The following is a 24,560-nucleotide window of genomic DNA, read 5'->3' as shown; positions in this document are numbered from 1 at the left end:
GGTATTCCCCCAGTGCAGGGAGCAATAACCCTATCTGGTTTTACCAAAGGGCTGTGTCAGCTGTGCTGGGCAGGCAGCTTTCCACAGTGTTTTGCTGCATTTAAGAGTCACAAGAAGAAACTAACTCAGGCAGAAAAGCTGAGAACAAGCCTCGGTCAAGCAGAGAAGAGAAGACAAGTGAAAGTAAACATCAAAGAAAATGGCCCAGGAACTTTGGATGCAGTTGACACTGTGGTTGTGGACTGCGCCGGGTTAGATAGTGCCCCCACCAAATCATTTCCTTTCCAGAACCTCAGAAGGTGACCTTATTTGGAAACAGAGTCATTGCAGATGCAGTCACTTAAATTGAGGTCGCAGTGGAGTAGGGTGGGCTCTTAATCTCCTTTGACTGCTGTCACTTTAAGAAAAGGAGAAGAGACAGACACACAGGGAAGGCCACGGGATGATGAAGGTAGAAGCTGAAGTTACACATCTACGAGCCAAGGAACCCCAGGGTTTGTGGGCAACTGCCAGAAGCGAGGAGGGAGGCCTGGAACAGAGTCCTCCCAGAGCCTTCAGAGGGAGCATGGCCTTGCCGACACCCTGGATTCCAACTTCCAGCCTCCAGAATTATGGGAATAGGAATCCGGGTAGCTTAGGCCATGTAGCCTGTGGTGCCTGTACGGCAGCCCCTGAAACTAACCTGTGGGCCATGAAGGCAAGGATGCTGCAGCTGCATCTGGGGAGGTGTGGCGGAAACACAAGGTGGGCAGGTGGCACTGCTTGCGGGGCTGGGGTGCTGGGCTGACACAGCAGAGGGCGCATGCCCACCCCACAGAGTGGGCACCTAACCTGCTGGCCCCAGAGTGCGTGTGTCCACTGCTAGGGACCACGGAGGCCAAGTTCAGTACCTTTTGAGAAATAAAGCTAAAATCCTAAGCCCCCAACCAACTGAAAGAACCCCCTCTTGGCCACGGGGACCCCAGAGAAACCTTAAAACTGAATTCCCGGCCATAATGGGATGAGAGGTCAGATGTGCCTCATTATACCCCCTCCCTTGCTAACCACCATTAGCCTTCCTTCCCCAAGGGTTAAATGGAAACCAGCCCTTTTGAAAGATTTGCTCCATTCCTAAGATCAGCCAGCTGTCTAATGCTGCCCCTTCCTTTTGCAGGTTCGACACAACCAACCAGCATTCCTTCCTGATAAGAGACCCCTGACCATGGGGTGGCTCTGACCAGTTGATGGAGCCTGCACACAGACGGTCTTCGCATCCTCGGCTTTACCCTCTGACATATAGGGCCTACTGTAATACATTTAAAGGTTAAGTCTCCACCCCAGAGTGGAGTGGGTGCTGCACACACATTAGCCAGTTATGCATGTCTATGCTTCCTCTTTCTGAATATTCATAGCTCCTCCTATAACCTGTTGAATATGTAAATTTGGCCACCCTGTTCAGCATCAATCTCTGTCTTCCACTCTCGAAGTGCCTGTTTCCAGCGTTTGGCTGGAGGCTATGCTTCCCAGCCTGTCAGAATGGTGACCTGCTGGCTGCAGCCTTTTTTAAGAAGCGATCCTTTCCAAATGTAGGAACCTCACCATTCTTCAATTGACACTTTGCTGGTCACTGAGCAAGGTGTGCTGGGAGGAGTGAGAGCTCTGAGGTCTCGCAGGTTTTCTGAGGAGCTTGATTCTTGGGGAGTGACCTACAAATAGCACATGTATTGAAAACACATCAACCAGTCTCAGAGCAGCCCTGTCTCTTGAGTTTCAAGAGTTCTACCTGGAGCTGTAGGGGGATGAGATAGAAAGTAGCCTCCCTCCTGGAGAACCCAGTGAACAAATCACCATGTCCTACGCCCCGTCCCCAACTTGAGCACTAAGTGCTGCAGAGGCTGAGAAGTAGGGGTTCCAGCCACAGTTGAGTCTTGTGTTGACCATTTTCTAAATCAACCACAGGCTCCCTAAGATTCAAGCAGCACTGTGGGCTTCAGACGTCACACATTGACCATGCTGCACGTGGAAATTATGCCAAAGCATGATCGAATTACCTGCCCAAAATGTATAGGTTGTTTACAAAAATAACCAACCCTCCTCTGTTCCTTACTTCAGGCTCTAAGATCTGCCTGATTTCTACCACTGTAAGAACACAGAAAGTAATCTCATTACATGCATGATTTTTACCCTATCTTCATTGCAGCTATGTTATTCTTTATGCTTTTCCTTTAGGTAAAATTTCAATTTCCGCTTTACATTTTTGGCATTTTAAAAGAAAACATTATATCACTTCTACCAGCACCACATTTCTTGTCTTTCCCAAGTCTGCTGATGCTTTCAAAATCCCCATGTCCCAAACTCAGCGCCATTAAATTGGAGTGAAGCTGGTGGTGGAATGGGAGGTGGGTGCTTAGGGATTATTCCACTTCCTCCCTCCTTCCTGCACTCTGTTGCAAAGCCAGAGAGCTCCATGTTCTTTTGCTGTACCTGAACAACTGTGGGAGGAATCATTTCATACGCACGCAATACATACAATGCCATCTTTCCTAGAAGTCTCAAGCTCCAGGGTATATATCAGTATCACCTGAGGAGCCTGTTAAAACTTTTGATTCTAAGACTCAGGACATTGAGTCATTTGTTTCATTGGTATGTAAATATCTTTGTACATTAGGGATGTTAGTCCTGCGTCAATTCATCATTTACTTCTGGTCTAGCACGTGTTTTTCACATTTATATTGTTGTTTTGTTTCATTTTCCATTTGGAGTGGGAGGCTGTATGGAAGTGGTCATCTTGATGTCATCAATGATATTACTTCTGTCCCTTCACAGTTTCTGAACCTGGTCAGGCTTACACATGACCCACTGAAATCCCTGGTCAGTATAGCCATCATCTTGTATTCAGGAGCATCAGCCCACATTTTAGAAAGCATTGAAAAACAAGTTCAGTTATTGGTGAATTAATTTCAAACAACTTGCTCAGTGCCTTCAGGCGCCATTCTAGACCCTAAGAAAGCTTTGAATAAAACAGAATCTCTGTCCTCAGACAGTTTACACTCTGATGGGGAGAGACAGGCAAGTGAACCAGTAAATAGACAGTATATCCTATGGGGAATCAGTAGTGTAGATGCCTGCAAGGAGATTGCTACTACTTTATCCAGGGTGTCAAAGGAAGGCCTTTCTACTAAGATGAGTCCTTTCAGGAAATCTGAAGAGGTGTCTGGAGAGGCGCCTGGGAGCCGGCAGTGGGCTTATATTCCCAACACACATAATGCCCCTTTCAGTGGGTCATCTCTTCTATCCCTCTCCCACCATCCTACACAGCACAAGAACTGGGGTTCAATCTCTGGTATGACGCTCTAAAACTCTCCAAAATCTTCTCCAACCAAAACTCACCTTCTAGAATCTTCCCTTCACTCACCTGGACCCCAGTTATACATTTCTCTCTTAGACAGTTCTTCATTTTTTCTAACAGGAATGCATCCAGTTCTCTACCTCATCAATATAGCAAAGCTCTGAGAATCAAGCCTGCAAACTTCGAGAGAAGGCAAGAAAGGCTGTGGATATTTATATCACAAACGTAAACATATTTTTTGCACCTTCTAGAAAGGTCTGACATCCCAAGATTTAGATATTCAAACGTTTTGGAGGTACATTACTTAAAACATTTAAAGTTTAGTTCCACACGGAAATTATCTTGGTGTGACCAAGAGCCAGGCGTGGTGGCTCACACCTGTAATTCCAGCACTTTGGGAGGCTGAGGTGGGAGGGCCGCTTGAGTACAGGAGCTCGAGACTAGCCTGGGCAATACACTAAGACCCAATTTCTACAAAAAGTTAAAAAATTAACCAGGCATGGTGGTGTGCATCTGCAGTCCCACCTATTGTGGGCGAAGGGTGGGAGGATCGCTTGAGCCTGGGAAGTTGAGGCTCTGCAGTGATTCTGCCACTGTACTCTGGCCTGGATGACAGAGACCCTGTCTCTAAATGAAAGAAAGAAAGAAAGAGAGAAAGAGAGAGAGAAAGAGAGAAAGAGAGAGAGAGAAAGAAAGGAAGAGAAAGAAAGAGAGAAAGAGAGAGAGAGAAAGAAAGAGAGAAAGAGAAAGAAAGAGAGAGAAAGAGAGAGAGAAAGAGACAAAGAGAAAGAGAGAGAGAGAGAAAGGAAGGAAGGGAGGGAGGGAAGGTTAGGGAAATTACCAAGGAGCCACTTTTATCTATTTTTTCGTAAATGGCTAGCTGGTTATCCCATTATTGGTTTATAGATCCCTAAGATCTATTCCATTAAAGCAGAGTCTCAGCCCCTGGACTAAAAGCGGACTTGGGAGTTCAACCACCTGACTTCACATTTTGGCTTTACCACTTGGTAGCTGTGTGGCCTTTGTTCAACAACTAAGCCCTCTGTGCCTCAGTTTCTAGTTTGGGAAACATTGTACAAACACAAGAGTTGCTACGAAGATTGAAAGAATTATATATAATGCACTTAGAACACACACAGATTTTTATAAGGAGCAAAATTTAGCAACACGTGAAATTAAACCATTCTGGAGGTCATGCCATGCTGACTATGTGAGATTCTTTTTGCTTTTTAAAAGACTTTAATCTTATTATTTGCAGTTCATGAACACACAGACATGCACTTTCCTTCCCTCATCTTCAAAGGCAAGATCACCCTAAACCAACTTGCAAAATCTTTTGAAGCTAAAGATTCACTGTTTTGGAAGCTCCTGCAGCCACCCAGCCACTTAAGAATTCTTGTGGCACAAGGTCAGCCAGGTAAACATTTCAGGCTTTGCAGGCCGTGGGGTCTCTGTTGCACCTGCTCGGTTCTGCTGTTGAAGTGTGGAAGCGGCAGGAGAGGAACACACAGATGGGCATGACTGTGTCTCCATGACAGCTTTGTTTACAAAAAGAGGTGGCAGGCCAGATTTTGTCCTGGGGCTGTCATTTGCTGACCGCTGCATTAGAGGGAGAGACGGAAAAGTGGGGCATTGTTTTGGTTGGGGTGTTTGATCATCAAAGGGAAGTAGGTTTGATACTCCACGGTGCTAGAAGGAGTATGATGAGAATGCCAGCCACACCACGAATTCTCACGCTACTGTTCCTCTGTCCAGAGGCAAATGTTAGTGAAAGACTATGGCAACTCCATACAGGCAGCCTCCAAGAGGTAAGATCCTTACAGAAGAAAGGTCTGGTTCTCTTCCCTGGGCAAAAACACCAGCCAACCTAGGTACTTGCTGGTCCCAAGACTAGCTGTGGAATCCAGAACTGTGGTCTCCATCTGTGTTCCCCCTCCTGTCTTATAGTATCTGAAGATTGAATTATCTCTTTTTCCTTTTTCATTTTTCCTTCTGAAATGATAGTGATCATAATTTCCATCTTCCTGCTTTCTTTCCCCTTAATAATAGAAAACAGTGTTTATCGGCCAGGCACAGCGGTTCATGCCTGTAATCCCAGCACTTTGGGAGGCTGAGGCCGACAGATCACTTGATGTGAGGAGTTTGAGACCAGCCTGGCTAACATGGCAAAACCCTGTCTCTACTAAAAATACAAAAATTAGCCAGGCGTGGTGGTGGGAGCCTGTAATCCCAGCTACTCAGGAGGCTGAGGCATGAGAAATCGCTTGAACCTTGGAGGCGGAGGTTGCAGTGAGCCGAGATCTCGCCATTGCACTCCAGCCTGGGTGACAGAGTGAGACTCCATCTCAAAAAAAAAGAAAAAGAAAGAAAACAGTGTTGATCAAGCTCTGGTGTATATCAGCATCACCTAAGGAGCCTGTCAAAACTTTAGATTCTACGTTTGTCCTGTAGGCCATAAATTATAGGACAGAAAGATGAGATGCAAACAGAACTTGAGGAGAAGTGGGCATTACCTTGAGACTGAAGACTCAGAAAACAGGGGGTCATAACCACATCCTCCTTAATGTCAAGGCTGGATGTGAGGCTGCATCGCCCTCCATTGGGGAAACAGCTCACACAATTGTATGTAGGCTCACTGGGCCACGTGTGATGAGGACATCCTTGCATGCATGCACACATGCTGGCCAAGGAGGGCGGAGTGCCACAGTCCCCTTTCGGTTGCCAGCTGGAACTCTTATCCTGGAACTTCCTGCCCTGCCTCCCGGTTCCTGGTCATTCTGTTTCTCCTGTGTAATCTTACCCCCTAACCCCCACCTGACCCTGATTGATTCTGGGATCCTAACTGGGCTAATCAGATATCCTGCGACAAGGCACTTAGGACAGTAAATGGAGAGACACACAGACTAGGACTTCTCTAGATCTCTTGTAAAGATCCATGAATTCTTGCTGCTGAGGCCTCAGGGCCAGTCTGGTTCCTTCCGTTTCTGAGTCCTGAGGGTTCAGCTCTTTTATGAATTCCATAAATGACTCCAAATCCTTCCAATACATTGTCTGCTTATTAAAAAGTAGTCGTGTGAATATAAAAGAAAAGGGACCGAAACTGGATTCAGAAAGGCTGGAAATGCATTCCTAATGCCTTTTGCCCAGATTTGGTTCAAAGGCTTCTAGCAACCAGTGCAGACAGAGGAAACTGTGCTATTACACGATTAATGTCTGCTAGAGACAAAAGCAGTCCTGTTGATCAGAAGTTCAGCTATTCTTGGTACCAAGACCAGACAGCAAGTTCCTCCCAGGGGCCCCGTGTAACGAACGAAGTCTTCATGACATCCCCCAGTGGACACAGTGGCTTTCATGGGGCTGTTTCTTCCTAAGACCCTCCAGATGGGTGGATGGCATTACTCTCAGGCTCAATTTCATGAAGTTAGTTCTGGGGCAGTGGGGGAGCAATCTATAGTCTGGGAACCTTGATCCAGGAATGGATTTTCAAGTACGGAGGAAAGCAGACAGATTTTGCCTCCTCCAGGCCAGCCTCATGCCAAGCACAACTGAAGGGCCATCTGGAAGGAGCTCAGGGTGACCTCCCAGTCACGTAACACCACAGCACAGAGACCTAGAGCTTCGTGCCTCATCAGCCATAGGACTGGGGGAGGGATGGCTTCTTTCGGGGAAAGCCAAGGAGCTGGGTTCGATGATTCTCAAGGGTACTAATGTGAGCAATGCCCTGGGGCCAGGCTTGCTCTGTTCTGAACTCCCCATCCCAGGGGGCTTCTCTGAAGAAGCATGCCCTCACCCCAACCTAATCAATCGTTGCCCTTGTGAGCGGCTCAGAGCCATGCCATAGCCTTCCCGAGCCCAGCCCTTGGCTGTCTATCCCGACAGCAAAATTGGGCTGTAACAGGCTCTACCTTCTCCACGGTGCCTGACAAGCCAGAACGGTGAACCTGGGATTTTCTAGCCAAGGACACTGAAGGGCCTTGGAAATACTCAACAGAAAAAGGCAGCTGAAGGGAGCTAAGAGTAAGGCCCATCTTCCATGCCCAACGTCCCACCACGTCCACCAACAAGAAAGAGCTGCAGTGCCTGACTCCCTGCATCCCAAGGGAGGGCCCAGGCCCTGGGTGCATACGGGCCCCAGCAGGCAGCCCCAGGTCCTGCTCCCTTTGCAGCTGTCTGCACTTCTGCCATCGGAAAAAGCAATTCACAGGCTCACTGAGCTCATAGACTGCACTCAGGCCTGGAGGGAGGTGCAAATAGCAGTGCAGGCCCCCTCGGTGAGGAAGCAGCAGTTTTAGGTTTCTGGAATGAGAGGTAGCTGAGGGGCTCATATACCCCAGCATGTGGATTAGGGGCACAGGGGTGCAGAGCTATGAGTGGACTGTGGGCCCCCACCCAGCAGTGAGGCCTTCATGTGCATGGCTGAGGAGGATCAGGGGCCTCACCGTCTCTGCTTCTGAGCCTCAGCCTCATCCCCAGGACCCCTTGGCTGCTGGACACTGCCGGGGTGAGGCCTCTTGAAGGTACAACCCCCACATTCCTCAGCCTGCAGCTGGAGATCCTGCAGTACGGGAGATGCGTTTGGGGGCTCACTCTACGACTCCACCTGCCTGTCTCGGCCCCTGGCTTTAAGGAAAGTGTGGAGGGGAGTCTGGGGAACATCCTCCTGTGCAGACCACAGGCCCCGATGGAAGGGGCCATGGCCAGGTTCAGCTTGGGCCCCAAGGTCTAGCTCTTCACTGCTGCAGCACCCCATGCGGACATCGGCAGAGTCCGCCCCAGGCCCATGGCTGCGTTCCCTCGCTGTGAGCACAGGCTCTGCTGGGACCCGCTCAGATCCAGAGGTGCTAGGAGTCTCGGATCACCTCTGATAGAGGTTGAGTGTTTGTCCCCTCATCTCAGGTTGAAATTGGATCCCCCGTGTTGGAGGTGGGGCCTGGTGGGTGGTGTTTGGGTATTGGGGGCAGATGCCTCATGAATGGCTGGGTTGCCTCCCTGCAGCGGTGAGTCCTGCTCTCTTAGCTGGGTGTTTTAAAGACTCCAGTACCTCTTCCCTCTCTCTTGCTCCCTCTCTTGCGTGTGAGCTCTGTACACCCCGGCTTTCCTTTGCCTTCCTCCATGAGTGGAAGCAGCCTGAAGCCCTTGCAAACACCTTTGCAGAGACCATGACAGCAGGAGAAGGTCCAGCCTGGTTCACTTCATCCTGCATCCAGCCTCATAGGCTGGCTGGCTTTGCTCATTACCTGGGCAGAGGCCAAGCTAACCCAGGGAGAATTTAGTTGATAGTTTAATTTGAAAGCAAGGATGATAATAGTACCTGCCTGAAACCAACTCCCTGCTTGCTCAGGGACCAAAAACCAGCTTCGTGAGATGAATGAAAGACCACAGATTAGGATTATGGGAGGGGCCTGAACTCTGCGGACATGCAGGTGCAGTTTCTATGATCTCTTACTGCTCTGGGGTCATGGGGCCAGAGGTCACAAGACTTGTGACATCCCTAGTTGCTCCTGTTGATAACATCACTATTTAAAACTTAAGATTAGTCTTTTGAGATAAGTTTTTAGACTTGAATTCTGGCAACCAATGGACCCCACCCAGACCCATGACTCATGACTCAACTGACCCTGTGGCCCTCACCTAGAGGCTGACTCAGTGCCGAAGGACTGTTTCTACACCACTATGATCTCGTCCCCCACCAATCAGCAGCACCCATTCCCTAGCCCCCTGCCCATCACATTGCCCATAAGTTTTTATCTGAGCCTTTGGGGAGACTGACCTGAGTGATGGCTCCATTTCCCATGTGGCTGGCCTCATGTTAATTAAACACTTTACTACAACACCACGGTCTCAGTGAATTGGTTTTATCTGTGCAGTGGGCATGAGGCTCCCATCGGATGGCTGCGCCCTCCCCAGAAGCAGATGTTGGCACCATGCCTCTGTGCAGCCTGCAGAACCATGAGCCAAATAAACCTCTTCTCTTTATAAATGACCCAGCCTCAGGTATTCCTTTATAGCAATGCAAAATGGAGCAACATCACCTCCCACCCCGAACCTCCACACTCAGCCATCTGCAGGTTCTCCCCATGCCTTCTCCAAGCCCTGCTACATCTCAGCTTTCCCCAGCCAGCCCTTAAGCCTGAGCACGGGGCCTTGGCTGTCCCCAGGCATTCCCGGTGGCTCTCTTTCTCCTGCTGCTACCAACACCCACAACTTCTGTTCCACATCTTGCCACTGGCCCAAAGCTTAGGTCTAGGAGCTTGACTTTTTTTTTTCAGGATGTATTCATTTTTAACTACCAATAAGTGAAGATAGTCTCAAAAAATTGGCATGTCAGATAAAGCAACATTTTCCTTCCACCCATCCACTCTTAATTCTTCACTTAGAAGCTGCTTTAGGCGGTGGCTCTTGAAGCCAATCCCAGCACTGCAGGAGGCGGGCGGTAGGATCCTGAATCGGAATCAAGACCATCCTGGCTAACTGCGGTGGAAACCCGTCTCTACTAAAATACAAAACAACCCGGCGAGGCGGCGAGGGCTGATACCAGCTACTGGGCGGGCTGAGGCAGGGGAGAATGGCGTAAACCGGGAGGCGGAAGCACGCGGTGAGCTGAGATCCGGCCACTACGCCTCCAACCTGGCGACAGACGCCTCGTCTCAAAAGCTGCTTTGCTGCCAGTCAATGCACGTCCTTTAAAAAAATAAAAAGGTGTGTGTGTACCTACATACATATATGCACATACATACACACATACATCTATACAAATCCAACACATACACATACACACACACATACACCCCATATATGTTGTGTTCAAATTATTATATGCATATGCTTGCTTTCCCCATAAATGGTTTCCTTACAGTCCCTTCTAGCTTTGATTACCTATCTGTCTGCAATTCTGTCAGTTACTGGAAGAAAACATTTGAAAGAGGATGAAAATCTAAACATAAATAACAATGAAAGATAGTGAAAAGGAGGAATACTTTAAGAAATTGATATGGTTTCAAGAGGAGATCTTTCTGGACTCAGTTTCTAAAAGAACAGGCCATTTCCCAGGCTGGACAGTGGGCAGCACCAAACCTCCCACCGAATGCTGTACTGAGCTGCAGCCTAGGCCCTGGGGACCAGATAACTTCTCCTGCACCTCCTGGTGCCACTGCTGGGCTCCCAAAAGGGACCCTCCGCCTGCAGGGGCCCCTCCTCCTTCTCTCCCCACTCCTCCCTCTCGCCCTCTCCTCCCACCCCCGTGGAGGGCTCTGTGCAGGAGAACAATGTAGAGAGAGGCAGAGGGTGATGGCCCTTCCCATGGGAGCCAGCTCACAGCTCCGACACTCCTCTGGGCACCCTTCCAATCATCAGGTTCCCTGTGCTGCTGTCTGCCCTGCTCAGCAAGCCTGCCCTGTTCTAACTCAGCACAGGCCTCACCATGGAGACAATCTCATCCTTTCTTCTAAAGCCTGCTTGCCCCTGACTAGGAGCCCTTGAAGGCAGGAATTCTGTCTTTTCATCCACCAATTCCAGCACTTTCAATCTACACAACATTGCAAGTTCCCCAACAAGGCAAACTGTGGACCCATCCTCCTCCTCTTTGACAAATCCCGCCAGTGTGATGTGGAACCCTCACCCAGCTTTCCCATCAGGCCAGGCCTGATTTCCTTCCTCTCCACAGCATTTGAGCCCTCATCTCTAGATGATGTTTATACAGGGAGATGGGGGAAGAAAGGGGCATCCTAGGGCTAAAGTGCACAGACTTAAAGGAAATTGTGACAACCCCACAGCCTTGAGGGGTGTGTGCAGAGAATGGTCAGGACCTGCCCCCCAGAACACACACACAGTCTACAGGCAGGAGCACCTTCATTTGTTTACGTAGAAAGACAAAGTACAAAATCTGTCCAAGAGATAGATCTGCTCCATTCACACACAATACGACGCACAAACCCCTCCGCCTCCGAGGTGGTGGATGAAGAAGCGAGGCGGACAGAGACCTGGCTTCTTGTCCTACAGCCAACACTGCCTGATGAAAGAGTTTGAAGTCAGAAACACCGAAATTCCCCTCTTTTTGCCCAAGGACAAATTTGTTTTCCACATCACTATCTTCCCCAATACAAATGTTCTAAGTCAGCAGAAAGAATTGGAAAGAATAGACAAAGGAAAGGAGAAAGTAAACGCCATAAACTTTACAGTTCGTGGTATATTTCACATTATCATCGACGGCGCTCGAGTGAAAATACCTTATCCTTAGATCACAAATACTCATGAGCCTACGGAACTGTTTCTTAAACACTCACATTTCCTTCTTCCGTTTCTCCAGCAAATCCCTCCTAGCTTCCATTCCCTGCCGCCCAGAGCACCAAACAGAAAAAGTCAGGATTTGCCAGAAACAGGTGTAGTCAAACCCCCAAATGCCAAACCACGGAGAGCGGGAGCCATACTGGGCTGACCAAAACAGTCTGGTCTCATGGCCCCGGGTGAGGGCCTAAGCTTGGCTCCATGCCTGCAGTCTCCAGAGAAGGCTGGAGGCAAGTGTGCCATCCGATTGTCCATACAAGCCGTACTGTGAGTATCGGGGTATTTACAGTTAACCCAACAACCACGCCGGACCAGAAGGATTACGCTTTGATAGACTGGCATAGGAAGAAAGTGACAGGTGGAAACTGATGTTCTGGAGAGAGATTTGTTTAGTGGGGAGCCGGTGGGGAGAAAGAGACACAGGCACTCAGCACCAAGCCGCTCACAGCCACCCGGCAGCTTCGGTGCCACCATGGATGTTTGGCTGCAGAACAGGCCCCCAGCATCCCAGCACCCACCTGAAACAATAGCATCAAGGTCTTACTTTTTCTGGAGCGGGAGAAAAACCTGATGCCCCCGGGCGAGGTAGCAGGGTTGGAGTTGGGGGAAGACTCTTTGGAGGAGGAGCGGAAGATCCCGCTGAAGCTCATGCGTCGAGGGGAGCGCGGCGGGGACTCCTGGTAGGAGAACGGGAACACGGTTTTCGGAGAGCCAGGGCTGGTCTTGGGCCTCACAGGTGCAGACATGGGGCTGGAGGGCCGGGGCTGGGGGCCTCTGGAGAAGAACCCTTTGGAGGGGCTGCCCGGGCCGAAGGGGCTGTCCACCTGCAGAAAAACAGACGAATGGATGCAGTCACTCCACGCTCCGGACATGCTGCCTCCTGCCCTGTATGGAACTTCTCATCATTGTCCCCTCTCACCACGCAGGCCCCCCATAGTACCCTCCCCGAGAAACAGCCCTAAGCTCTTCCACAGAGGCGGCCACTGAACGGTCTGCAGGTAGCACCTGCCCCAAGGACAACCCCTCACAGGCTGGCAGCACCACATCCTGGAGGTCCACTAACCATCCTGTCCCACTCCTTAGAAGGGGCTTCCAGGAGGTCGAGGGGAGGAAGAGAAGCAGAGCTCAAAATGAGCATCTCCCTCCTTTATTACGGGCCTGCCTGCCTTCACCTCTCAAGACCTCACGTCCATCCAAGGTCTGACCACACAGGACTGCAGTTCTTTTCCCTGCCTATGAGATCCCTATGTTCCAGAACAGAGCGGGCCTACAACTCCATCCTGAGACCTCAGTCCTAGGAGAAGACGAATTTTTCACCTCTAAGCTGCTTCAGCATTTGAAAGACTGAGGCTGCCGACAGAAGTCGGGGAAAAGTTAACAAAGCTGGCCAGGTACGGTGGCTCACGCCTGTAATCCCAGCATTTTGGGAGGCCGAGGCGGTGGATCACCTGAGGTCAGGAGTTTGAAACCAGTCTGGCCAACATGGTGAAACCCATCTCTACTAAAAATACAAAAAAAAAAATTAGCTGGGTTTGGTCGTGGGCGCCTGTAATTCCAGCTACTCAGGAGGCTGAGGCAGGAGAATCTCTTGAACCCGAGAGGCAGAGTTTGCAGTGAGCCAAGATGGCGCCATTGCACTCCAGCCTGGGCAACAGAACGAGACTCCATTTCAAAAAAAAAAAAAAAAAGGAAAGAAAGAAAGTTAACAAAGCCCAACACCTCTGAGACTCACTTCACCGACAATTTAAAATTCTAGTCATGGCTTAAAAAATTATCAGACCCCGTAACTTTAAGCCAAGGCACACAGCTCACAGTAGACTTTGAGAAACATCCCACGTGCCCGCAGCTGTGTTCTTGCTGGGTGCGTGGAGGAGCTCGTGCCCTCCCTCTGGGTGCCCGTATTTGGCCCCAGCTCTGCCACCTGCTGAGCCAACCTAGGCATGTTACTTGGTCTCACGGAGCCTCAGCTCCCTCAACTATAAAATGAGGATAGTCATGCCTTCACCTCGAGAGCTGCTTGAACATCAGATGAACCCACTCGAGGCCGGGAAGCACATGGGCGTGGTAAACAGCTCTTGCCCTACCACTTGGGAAACTTGCAAGCTACACGGAGTGGAAAGGACCTCAGAGATGACCCAGTTCAGAAGCAAGAAGGGCGAGTAACTCGTCCGCAGGGCTCACGGCGTGCCAGGACCAGGGCAGACGTGGGAAATGCTGCATTCCGGCGGCCGCGCTGAAAACGGAGCACAGGACACCCCACAGGCAGCCTCGGTGCCACTTCGGGGTCTCTCTGTCCCACTCCGGGGTGCGCTGTCCGGACCGCAGCCTGGGGACGGTCTTCTGCCACTAGAGGGCGGCCCAAGCCCCGAGCCCGGGGCCCCGGGAGGACAGGATGCCCGTGGCATGGACCTGCGCAGCACAGCCTCCCTGCGTGGCCTCTCCAGCCGAAAGAGCCGGCGCCGCCACGTGGAGGTGCAGGGCTCGGTCTGGGGCGGACACCTTCGTGAGTGGGCCTGGCAGGAAGAAGAGTGTGGTTCTGTAGGACCTTGTAACTCAAACTCTCCTGGCTATAAAGAAATTTGAATTTAAATTTTTTTGTGTAGTTCTTTTTTTTTGTTTTTGTTTTTGAGAGAGGGTCTCCCTCTGTTGCTCAGGCTGCAGTGCAGTGGCGCAATCTCAGCTCACTGCAACCTCCACCTCTGGGGCTCAAGCAATCCTCCTGCCTCAGCCTCCTGAGTAGCTGGAATTACAAGTGTCACCACCACGCCCAGCTGATTTTTTTTGTGACCATTTACTATGAAAAGCATTTAGATTCTCTGTTTATAGAGTATTCCATTTAGCCGCTATTCCACCTAACTATGGGAATCAGGACAAATCCTGAGAATAAATTTACAAACAAGAGATTCTTCAGGTGGGGGGTGGTGGCTCACACCTGTAATCTCAGCACTTTCGGAGGCCAAGGTGGGTGGATCACCTCAACTCAGGAGTTCGAGACCAGCCTGGGCAACATGGCAAAACCCTGTCTCTACAAAAATTAGCCAGGTGTGGTGGCCTGTAGTCCCAGCTACTCAGGCGGCTGAGGTGGGAGGATCACTTGAGCCCAGGAGGTGGAGGTGGAGGCTGCAGTGAGCAAGGTGACACCACTGCACTCCAGCCAGCCTGGGTACACAGCAAGACCTTGTCTCAAAAAAAAAAAAAAAGAGGTTCTTCTTCAAGAGGTGGGTGCTGTGTGTGCAGGTCTAGGGTGGGGTGGGGGCTGAGAGAAGCCAGTAGGAACAACACACACAGGGACCAGGGTGGTCCTATCACAGGGTGATACAACAAGCTGGTCCTGGGCGGAGGCCCGGGTTTGGTCACAGCTCAGTTTCCCGCAATGTGGACAACGACTTGGTTCTCTAAGCTTCGTTCCCAGGGCTGTGACAATCATGACAGCAGCCTGGAGGGTACGAACCAGAAGAGGAGCCGAGGCCACACGGGAGGACCGGAGGGAGGGGTGGGATTTTGGAGCTGCTGGAAAGGTGAGCCCGGACTTGGTGCATGGATGTGCTCTGTGTACCGCAGAGCGAGCTTGCTGGGGGGCTGGGGCAGAAGGCCGAGACAATGCAAACGTCCACTCCTACAGGGAAACAGAGACACACAGGGGAGTGGGGCCCCAGGAGAGCCTGCAGAGTGCCTGCAAGGCCGAAGCACCATAAGCACCATGCAGATGGATAAAGGACCCAGAGCTGAAACCTGCCCCTCAACAGAGGCCTCAACGCAGAGTTGGCCCTAACAGCTAGCTGGGCTTCAGAGAGGCGATGACAGGGCCGGGGAGGCGTCCAGTGCCCAGAGACAGAGGAGAAGGGGTGTGAAGCACAGAGACAGAGGGCCATTCACTTGGGCCACCATGAGGGTGGGGGTCATGGGGGAAGTTGAGCCATGGGCCCCTGGAGAACCAGTCATGAAAGGCCAGTTTAACCATATATGATGGGCAAGGGGGATCCCAGGATTATCCTGAATGGGGTTCCATTCTGTATTCTGAATCCAGGCCAGTGGAGTCAGGTGCCCAGTGATCAGGGCTGAGGAGGGAGCCCTAGGAAGCAGCCCTGCTAGTCCTGTCCCTGGAAAATAGCCAAAGCATGGTGGATGCTGGGCCCTGCCTGACCCCTCTCACGGGGAGCCTCGGGGGCCAGCTCACACTCCCGGACGGTGGGAAAGCCAGGCGGAGGGACAGGCCTGCTGGGGTGGGCTGTGTGACAGTGCAGATAACAGGCGCCGGCTGAAGCCACCAGGGACAGGGCCTCAGCCCTTGCTCTTGGGCAAGCTATAGCTAAATGATATGTTGGTGAATGCAACCGGATGATTCCTCGGGTATTGACGAGACTCCCAAGTGTGTGCCTGGCTCCACAGAGCTAATGGAGAGCAGGCACTCAGGCGCCTGTGGAGCAGAGCTCTGCCTATGGGGCCATTTGTCATGTAGCTGCTGGAGAGGAAGCTGGGGCCAGGGCCAGGCTGTGGCCTGTATGTCTCTTCCGCAGTCTCAGATCTTCCATGCAAGGTTTTCACTGGAAAGCAGGGTTTTGCAGAGTCAAACAGGAGGAAGATGACCCGGCGCCTGTGGGGCCGGTCCTGCAGCCTTGCACAGGGCTTGGGCTTGGTGGCCCCTTCCTGCCACTCCACTCTCTGCTGGCCCAGAAGCTCAAGGCCATTCCCTGACAGTCTTTGCTGGATGGGTCATAAGAGCTGCTAATAAGGTTGCTTGTTGAGGACAGGGCGGGGCAGCCCTACAGGCCGACACCAATTTGATTCAGTTGTGTGTAATTCAAATGATTAAAGAGGAGATTTGCTTTTTTCAGCATGGGAACTCCTGCCCTCATCCCAGGCTGGCCGGCACCCAGAACCCATGCCTAGACCCTGCACGCAGCCCCCAGATCACTAGCTCTGTCCGCTGTCACCTGCCAGAGGGGTCTGTGGGTGGGAGAATGCCAGGAAGCGTGTCCCCTACCAGGCCCCCGCCCACCCTTACTTCCTGGCTGCAGGAGAAACCTGCAAGAAGCCCGGACCTCTGTGTCCTGCCATGGCCACCTCGACCCTCACCTGATGCTGTGCCTCCCTCTCCGGAGCCCCCACCCCACCCCACACTCTTTCTTGGCCACCTGACCCTACACAGGCAACAACCTCCTTGAGACACTGGTTTCCTAATGGGAGGGAAATTCACCAGTAGGGGAGGGACAGCGAGGAGCTAAAGAGAGGAAAGGAAAAGTGGAAGGAGAGAAAAAGGCGTGTAGAGAGGGTGCAACACGAGGTGGAAGGAGAGAGCCCAGCGCTGGGGGTGGGTGCTGGTGGACAGCAGGGCAAAGTCCTGCCAGTCGAGTTCAGCCCAAAGACCACAGATGGTCTGCAGGGACCGATACCTTCCACGGGGCTTAGCTCATTGCTCATCTTCCTCCACTGCCTCTGCCCACATTAGGGGGGTCTAGTGGGCCACAGTCAGTGCCACGCGAGGAGAAGAAAAAGGAGTGAAGCCCAGGAGGCTCTCCAGTTGGACAGCCTGGCTGATACGCCAGGCTTGGCCATGGTAGGTGAGCTGTCCCAGGATGGGCTCGGCTACGGCCAGGCATGCAAGCGGGCAGGCAGGTGGGCGTGTGGGTGAACACACAGGTGGAAGTGGTCTCAGGCTCTGTCTGCCTCTGTGGCACCTCAAGTGAGCTGTGAGCAACTTCCGGAAAGGAGGCCTTACCTTTCGAGAGGAATGCTTTCCGGAACCCTCCAGGTCTCCGTCCAGGAGCGGCATGGCGAAGGAGCTCAGGTCCTAGGGTGGACAGAGAGCACGTGGTCAGTGACAGTGGCCCTCGGACCCAGGGGCTGCACGGAACTCTGTGGGTGTCACCTCCACCTTCCTGAGTCCTTATCCTCCAAATCCACCATAAAGGGACGTGGATGTGTTAGCCACACCCAGCCCCCAAAGCCCCTGACCACCATGCACATTTGCTTCCAGAATGTGCAGTCAAACTTCCAGTAGCAGCCATGACCTCCTATCACCCCAGGGAAGGAAGAAAGAAGAAATGGCTGGGACTAAAGGAGACAGGCAGGCAGAAAGGGTGGAGGGAGGAGAGCCCCGTCTCAGACTGTTCTGCTGACGGACATGATTTTACCCCACAGCACGGAACATGGGTCCAGGACCATGTGTCTGCCTGGGAAGATGATGGGACAGGGATGGGGAGGGTGACACTGGGGTGGCGGCTGAGGCAAAACTATCAGCAGAGTCTAATGACATCATGGCCAAAACAGAGTCTAAAACAGATTGGGGGAAAGTAGCTCCCCACACACTCATTGAGTCTGAAACAGCCCTGCCCCTTCTTCCTCTTGAATCTTGCTTTGTGAACACCTCCACACCAGGCAGAAACCCGCCCAACCATCCTCAAATCGAGCAGAGCTGCATCCCTAACCTTTCTTTTTTTTTTTTTTTAAGTTTTTAGTTGCGGTAAAATACACATAACATAATATTTGCCGTCTCAATCATTTTAAGTGTGCGGTTTGGTGGCAGGAAGAACATTCACATTGCTGCGTAGTCGTCAACACCATCATCTCTAGAACCTTTCCATCTTCCCAAACCAAAACGCTGTCCCCATCAAACACGAACTCCCCATCCTCCTCCCCCCAGTGCAAAGAGATACTTCCTATGTCTTTGAATCCGACCACTCTAGGTACCTCATATAAGTAGAATCAGACAGTATATGTCCTTTTGTGACTGTCTGATTCCACTTAGCATAATGTCTTCAAGGCTCCTCCACGTGGTAGTGTGTGCCACAGTTCCCTTTCTTTCGAAGGCTGAATAATGTTCCATTGTATGAGTAGACCACATTCTGCTTATGCATTCATCAGTTGATGGACATTTGGGTTGCTTCTACCTTTTGTCTGTTGTGAATAACGCTGCTATGAGTATGAGTGTTATGGTATGAATTAGTGTCTCCCTTCCCACCAAAAAACTCCATATGTTGAAGTCCTGATCCCCAGGACCTCAGAATATGACTGTATTTGGAGATAAGGTCTTTAAAGAGGCAATTAATTTAAAATGAGGTCATTAAGGTGGGTCCTAGTCCAATATGACTGGTGTCCTTCCAGGAAGAGATTAGGACACAGGCACCTACAAGACAGAGACCACACATGGAAACACAGGGAGAAGACAGCCACCAACCCAAAGAGAGGGGCCCCAGAAAAACCAACCCTGCCGACACTTTGATCTTAGACTTCTAGCCTCCAGAATCATGAGAAAACACATGTCTGTTGTTTAAGCCACCCCACCTAATCTGTAGTGCTTTGCTATGGCAGCCTAGCAAACCAATATAACAGGTGTAAAAATATCTCTTCAGGAACTTGCTTTCAATTGTTTTCATTTATCCCCAGAAGTGAAACTGCTGGACATCAGGTCATCCTACTGTTAATTTTTTGAGGAGCCATTCAACTGTTTTCTGCAGCAGCTACCCCATTTTACTTTCCCACCCACAGTACACAGGGTTTCAATTTCTCCACACCCTCACCAACAGTTGTTATCTTTGGTCTTTGTTTTCTGATAGCCATCTTAAGTGGGTGTGAGTTCATATCTCATTATGGTTTTGATTTGCATTTCTTGGATAACTAGTGATGTTGAACATCTTTTCATCTGCTTATTTGCCATTTGTATATCATCTTTGGAGAAATGTCTATTCAGGTCATTTGTCTATCATCTTTGGAGAAATGTCAATTCAGGCCATTTGTCTGTCTTGTTTGGAGAAATGTCTATTTAACTTCTTTGCCCATTTTTTAATTGGGTTGATTATGGTTGACTTGTAGGAATTCTTTATATATTCTGGTTATTAACCCCTTGTCAGACACATGACTTACAACTATTTTCCCCCATTCTGTGGGTTGCTGTTTTACTCTGCTGACTGTGTCCTTTGATGTACGGAAGTCTTTGATTTATCTAATTTTCCTTTTGTTGCCTGTGCTTTTGGTGTTGTATTCAATAAATCACTGCCAAATTAAGTGTCAAGAAGGTTTTCTCCTATGTTTTCTTCTAAGAGTTTTATATTTTATGGTTTTAGCTCTTATATTTAGGTCTTTGATCTATGTAAATTTTTGTATATGGTATAAACATAAGGGTCCAATTTCATTCTTTTGCATGTAGATATCCAGTTTTCTTGGCACTACTTGTTGAAAAGATGGTCCTTTCCCCATTGAATAGTCTTGGCGTGACTATGGAAAGTCATTTGACTATATCTCTGAGGGTTTATTTCTGGGCTCTCCGTTCCATTCTATTGGTCTATGTGCCTGTTTTTTTGGTAGTATCACACTGTTTTGATTATTGTGGCCTTACAGTAAGTTTAAAATTGGGAAATGTGAGACCTCCAACTTTGTTCTTCTTTTTTTCAAGATTATTTTCCCTAGATAGGGTCCCTTAAGATTCCACGTGAATTTTAGGATAGACTAATTATTCTATTTTTGGGAAAATTGATAGGGATTGCACTGAATCTGTAGACCACTTTGGGTAGTCTTGACCTCTTAACAATATTGCCTCCCAATCCATTAACATAGGATGTGTTTTCATCTATTTGTGTTCTTTCATTTCCATCTTTCATTTCCTTCTGTTGTGTTCTCTGTACTTAACCTTTTTTTTTTTTTTTAACCCACTCCCTTCTCTCCATGTCCTTGCCCCAGGGGTCCAGGCCTATTCCTACTCTCACCCAGTTCCCTCTTGGGCCACCCAATTATTGTCCAAATCATTCAGCCTTACCCGTTTGGATCTGTGCTCCAAATCTCTGCTTAAAGAGCGACCCCTGAAAGGGTGAGCCCCATCAAGTCAGCCTCCTGCAAAGGCCCCAGCCTTAGACTCTACCATCACCTCGGCAATGGCTTCCAGGCCTGGCTGACTGAGACATGCCAGTGAGATCTCAGGTGTGCAGATTCCAGACTCAGCCTTTCTGGTGGTGTTTATCTCCAAAGTTCTCAGCCCTGGCTGCACATTGAGATCACCTGGGGAGCGTGGGGAGCATGCACTGGCCTCGGTACAGCGAGGGCATTTGGAAATTCCACCATAGCCCAGATGGAGAGCCGTGTGCCTCCCATGGAGGAGTCTCGGGAGTCTCAGACACAGTCAGCAGCTCCCAGCCAGCCCTGCAGACTGCAACCCAAGCCCCACAGATGAGCTGACCTCTGCGGCCTTATTTCTGATGTTCTCTGTTCCTGTCTCCTCCTTTCAGCAACAGCCCAGGCAGAGGGTTTGGCATTTTCCAAACACAGCTATGCATCCATGGACATCCCACCTGGAATGCTGTCTTAACTCCTCAGACACGTCTGTTCATGGCTACCATCCACCCCTCCTGTGAACTGCTCCCGCTTCGCTTCAGCCACTCAGGGACAGCTCCAGAGTCCCATCCCCAGCCCCCAGCGTGGAGCCCAGCCCATAGCAATGCAGGAACCACCCTGGTGCCATTCACCAAACACCCCAAGCCCTTTCCTTCCTCTGAGCTCTCTTTCCTTTCTCTTGTTCTTCCTGCCCCGTGCCCCCAAATCCTGGCTCACAAAGTAAACTCCTATGTGTCCTGCAAAGCCCAATTCAAATACACTCTCTTGCTGAGAGTCACCCTCAGACAGAAATAGTTATCTCTTATTATTCTAGACTGTGTCCCAGAGTACTTCAGACACACCTTTATTACTGGACTCATAACCCCGTATTATCCTCATCTATCAGTTTATTTCTCTAACTAGACTTTGAATCCATCACTGGCAAGAGGAAATCTACCCACCTCTCTATTCTTGGCCTCGTACTGTACCCGGCAGGCAGTAGGTTCCAGACGTGTTTGAATTAACTCCCCGACCAAGCACCCTCTCGCGCCTGCAGCAAGCATGGGGGCCGCAGAGTCTGTGCCGCAGGGCCAGTGAACGATCAGGCCACACGCAGTTGCAATTCACTAGGAAGTGACGAGGGACCAGGGTGGGTCTCTTATCACCCATTTTAATGAGCACATTCCTCTCTGGTTTCAAATTCTCATTACCCTCTAACATTCGTTCAGCAACAGCAGTTTCCACATGCAGAAGCTTTTTCACAAATCCTCGCTTGCTCCTCACGCAACCCTAAGCAGCATCCTGCTCTAAAAACTGAGGCTGAGGAGGTTCAAAGGGACTCACGTCAAAATGGTGTAAAAGAGCTGAGGGCAGGATGCAGGGCTTGCTGCTAGCTCAGGCTGCCCACGGGCCCCAGGCGGCTGCCCAGAGTGGTGGAGGCAGGTCCCAGGCAGGTGTCTCGGGCCGGAGTGAGTATGAAAGCATCAAGTCAAGTCCAACATTGTGGCCTGCTGCGTGGCTGCTGGACTCAGGTGTGTGTGCCTGCCTGGTCATGCAGCCCGACAGGGAAGTCCCCTGGCACAGATGGCGGGGTTTGCTGGAAGGCTCCCCACCCCCAATCCCACCTCCCAGCAAGTCCCAGTATTCTAATCTTGGCTCTCATCTCCAGAGCTCACCAGGAAACATCACGCACCTTGGGGCCGGTGTGGGAAAATCTCTAACTGCAACTATGGCAACTAGAGTCTTGGCGTGTAGAATACTTAGGACCTGGCCTCTTAGGTGACATGCCAGAGGCCCAAGCTCCTGGATTTGCCCCATTCCCGTGATTTCTAAATTTAAAACTCCTGCCAGAGCTTTGGGCCTTCCCCACTACCGGTCTCTACTCCCATTCCAGTCCTTCACTTCCTCTTCCTGTCCGCCAGCCACTCAGGCCCTCACAGGACTGGGAGGATATTTAGGGGACAACGCTGAGGTACCAAGAGATGCTGAAGTCCTGATTTCTGCCAAGAGACAGCTTTAGCACTCTGATTTTCATCTGCTGCACAAAATGTCAGTTAGACTTTGACCACATGTGTTGGAGATAAAAAAGTGAATTTTCAGGATTTGGACTGATAAAGTCACCTGTCAGGAAAGCATCAGGACCAAAGAGAAAAGCCCCAAATCTGAGAGAATTCCTGAGATGTAAGCTGACCTTAAAAGCAACTCATTTATCCATCTCACCACCTTAGAAATCCAGGCAAAAACCAAAAGTCTATCACAAAAAAAGTGAGGTATTAACAACAGAGCCATCATTAATCTGACATTAGTATGTCCTTCTGAAATCTCCCAACTGTTGCCTCATTTGGTCCTTACAGCAACCCATACAAGTGGGAAAGAAAAGTGGTATCATCCCCGACTACAGATGAAGATACTGAGGGTCAGAGAGGTTAAGTCATTTGCCCAGTGCCAGAGAATCAGACAGTAGAAGGCATGTCCTGTAACCAGGTCCACCTACTCCCAGCTCAGAACTCTTTCTAGGAAACTCCAGCACCTCCCTGGAGTGGCTCGGTTCCAGTAACAGAAAAACAATTTGGTGTCAGAGGCTATAAAAAGAGAGCTTTTCTTCCTAAAACAAGTATCCTGGGCACAGTGCGACCTCAGGGGAAGGAAGGAAGGATACATAAGGATTTGTATAGTCCTGTGATTCATTCCCCAGACAGCTTACCATACTAACTTTCTCTTCCAAGTTCTTCTTAACTAAAAGTAACTCATGCTGGTGTTGCAAGGAATGGGAAAGTCTAAAAAATCCCACCACCAAATGCAATCACTCGCGTTCTTGCACTATCCACATTTTGGAGTCATATACAGCTCCTCCTGCCCCCGGTCCCCTACTTATCCCAATATTTCCCCATAGGATAATAGACTTTCTATGTTTGCAATCAACTAATTTGTGTATTCTTGAAGGATGGGGATGGTTTTACTCACATCTTAGCCCTGACAGCAGGTGCTAAGTGTGTATCGATCAGATGCAGTTCCGACCTTCCAGCGTTTCTGATGTTTTGTCTTACAGAACTCCTTTGTTGATGCAGCTGGGATACCCCAGAAAGAGGACAGACAAGAGTGCAAATACAGGACAAATAGAAAGGCTGCCAGTGGCAGGGGCCCACAATGGCCCCCACCTCAGGGTAAACTTGAGGTTTAAAATATCAGGATCATGATACAACATTCCTGTTTGATTCCGACCGAGGAAGCAACACATTGAGGATGGTTTGCATTCTCCGCTCCTGCTGAGTGAACCCCAGCACAGAGAGCACCATCTGGAGCTGCTGGGCCGTGTGTCCGCCGAGGCCAGGGCCCCTCCCTGGCATATTCAAGCCCCCGTGTCCCTCAGGCCCGCGAGAACACAGCCTGCAGCGGGGAGGGAGCCGGGGGCTGAGCCAGAGCCCCAGCTCTGTGATCTGCGATCTGGGGCATCTTGGGCATGTCTGGACTTCAGCTTTTCATCTGTCAAATAAGAGGGTTGAACTAGAGAACCTGTGAAGACGCCTTTTAGCTCACATGTTCTGTTTTTACCCACCGAACTGGACAACAATAGGTGAGATCGGGAACACTGTAAAGGAACCCCACTAGATTCAGAATAAGATGCACGTTCTCATCTCCTATCTTCATCATCAAAATAATTTCCTCCTACTCTCAAACGACCAAAGACTCTCCACCGCTCTCAGAGCCACAGGGCCTTTGGGTGGAGTCTTGGGGCCTGCACTGCCAGGGAAGGAAGGAACTTCCTCTGCTGCCTTCACAACGCTATCTAGGTGAATGGCCAGGACCCAGCGGCATTTCTGCCTTTCCATCTTCACATGTGTCTTGATATGCCTCTTAGGTTCTAACCCTTAAGGTTTCTCAACTGATTGTTCAGCTCCCTCAATCCTAAGGGCCTGGGCTGTGGGATCGAGTGCTGGGCGGGTTCTATCAGATGCTTAGTGACCCTGGGAGAGCTGCGTGTGGCATCTCCAGCTACAGGCCCGAGGCCCGCAGTTCCCACCTGGACCCTGTCCTGCCCACCTTGCCTGCCCTCAGTCACTGCCCGGGGAGTGGCCCATAGGCTCTGACCATGGCTGAGTGGTGACTGTGGCCTGGAGCTTGCCACAAGTGATGATGGCCTTGGCAG

At 50.4% G+C, this 24,560-nt stretch overlaps 1 protein-coding gene across 4 annotated transcripts in view; it reads right to left on the bottom strand.

Moving 5' to 3' along the window:
* PRKAG2 (protein kinase AMP-activated non-catalytic subunit gamma 2) overlaps positions 1-24,560 on the bottom strand; it is a 317,328-nt gene that overhangs the window by 214,587 nt on the left and 78,181 nt on the right. For all 4 annotated transcript variants that reach the window (XM_031665008.1, XM_031665009.1, XM_031665011.1 and 1 more), the window contains exons 2-3: positions 17,331-17,402; positions 12,156-12,435 (exon numbers count right to left, since the gene is read on the bottom strand). In XM_031665008.1, coding sequence (XP_031520868.1) covers positions 12,156-12,435; positions 17,331-17,402 — 352 coding nt within the window. The remainder of the gene's footprint in view (positions 1-12,155; positions 12,436-17,330; positions 17,403-24,560) is intronic.

This window comes from Papio anubis, chromosome 4 (assembly GCF_008728515.1).
Source record: "Papio anubis isolate 15944 chromosome 4, Panubis1.0, whole genome shotgun sequence".
Classification (NCBI taxonomy): Eukaryota; Metazoa; Chordata; class Mammalia; order Primates; family Cercopithecidae; genus Papio; species Papio anubis.
The sequence above is the reverse complement of the archived record's forward strand: the minus strand, read 5'-3'. Positions and strand labels throughout refer to the sequence as shown.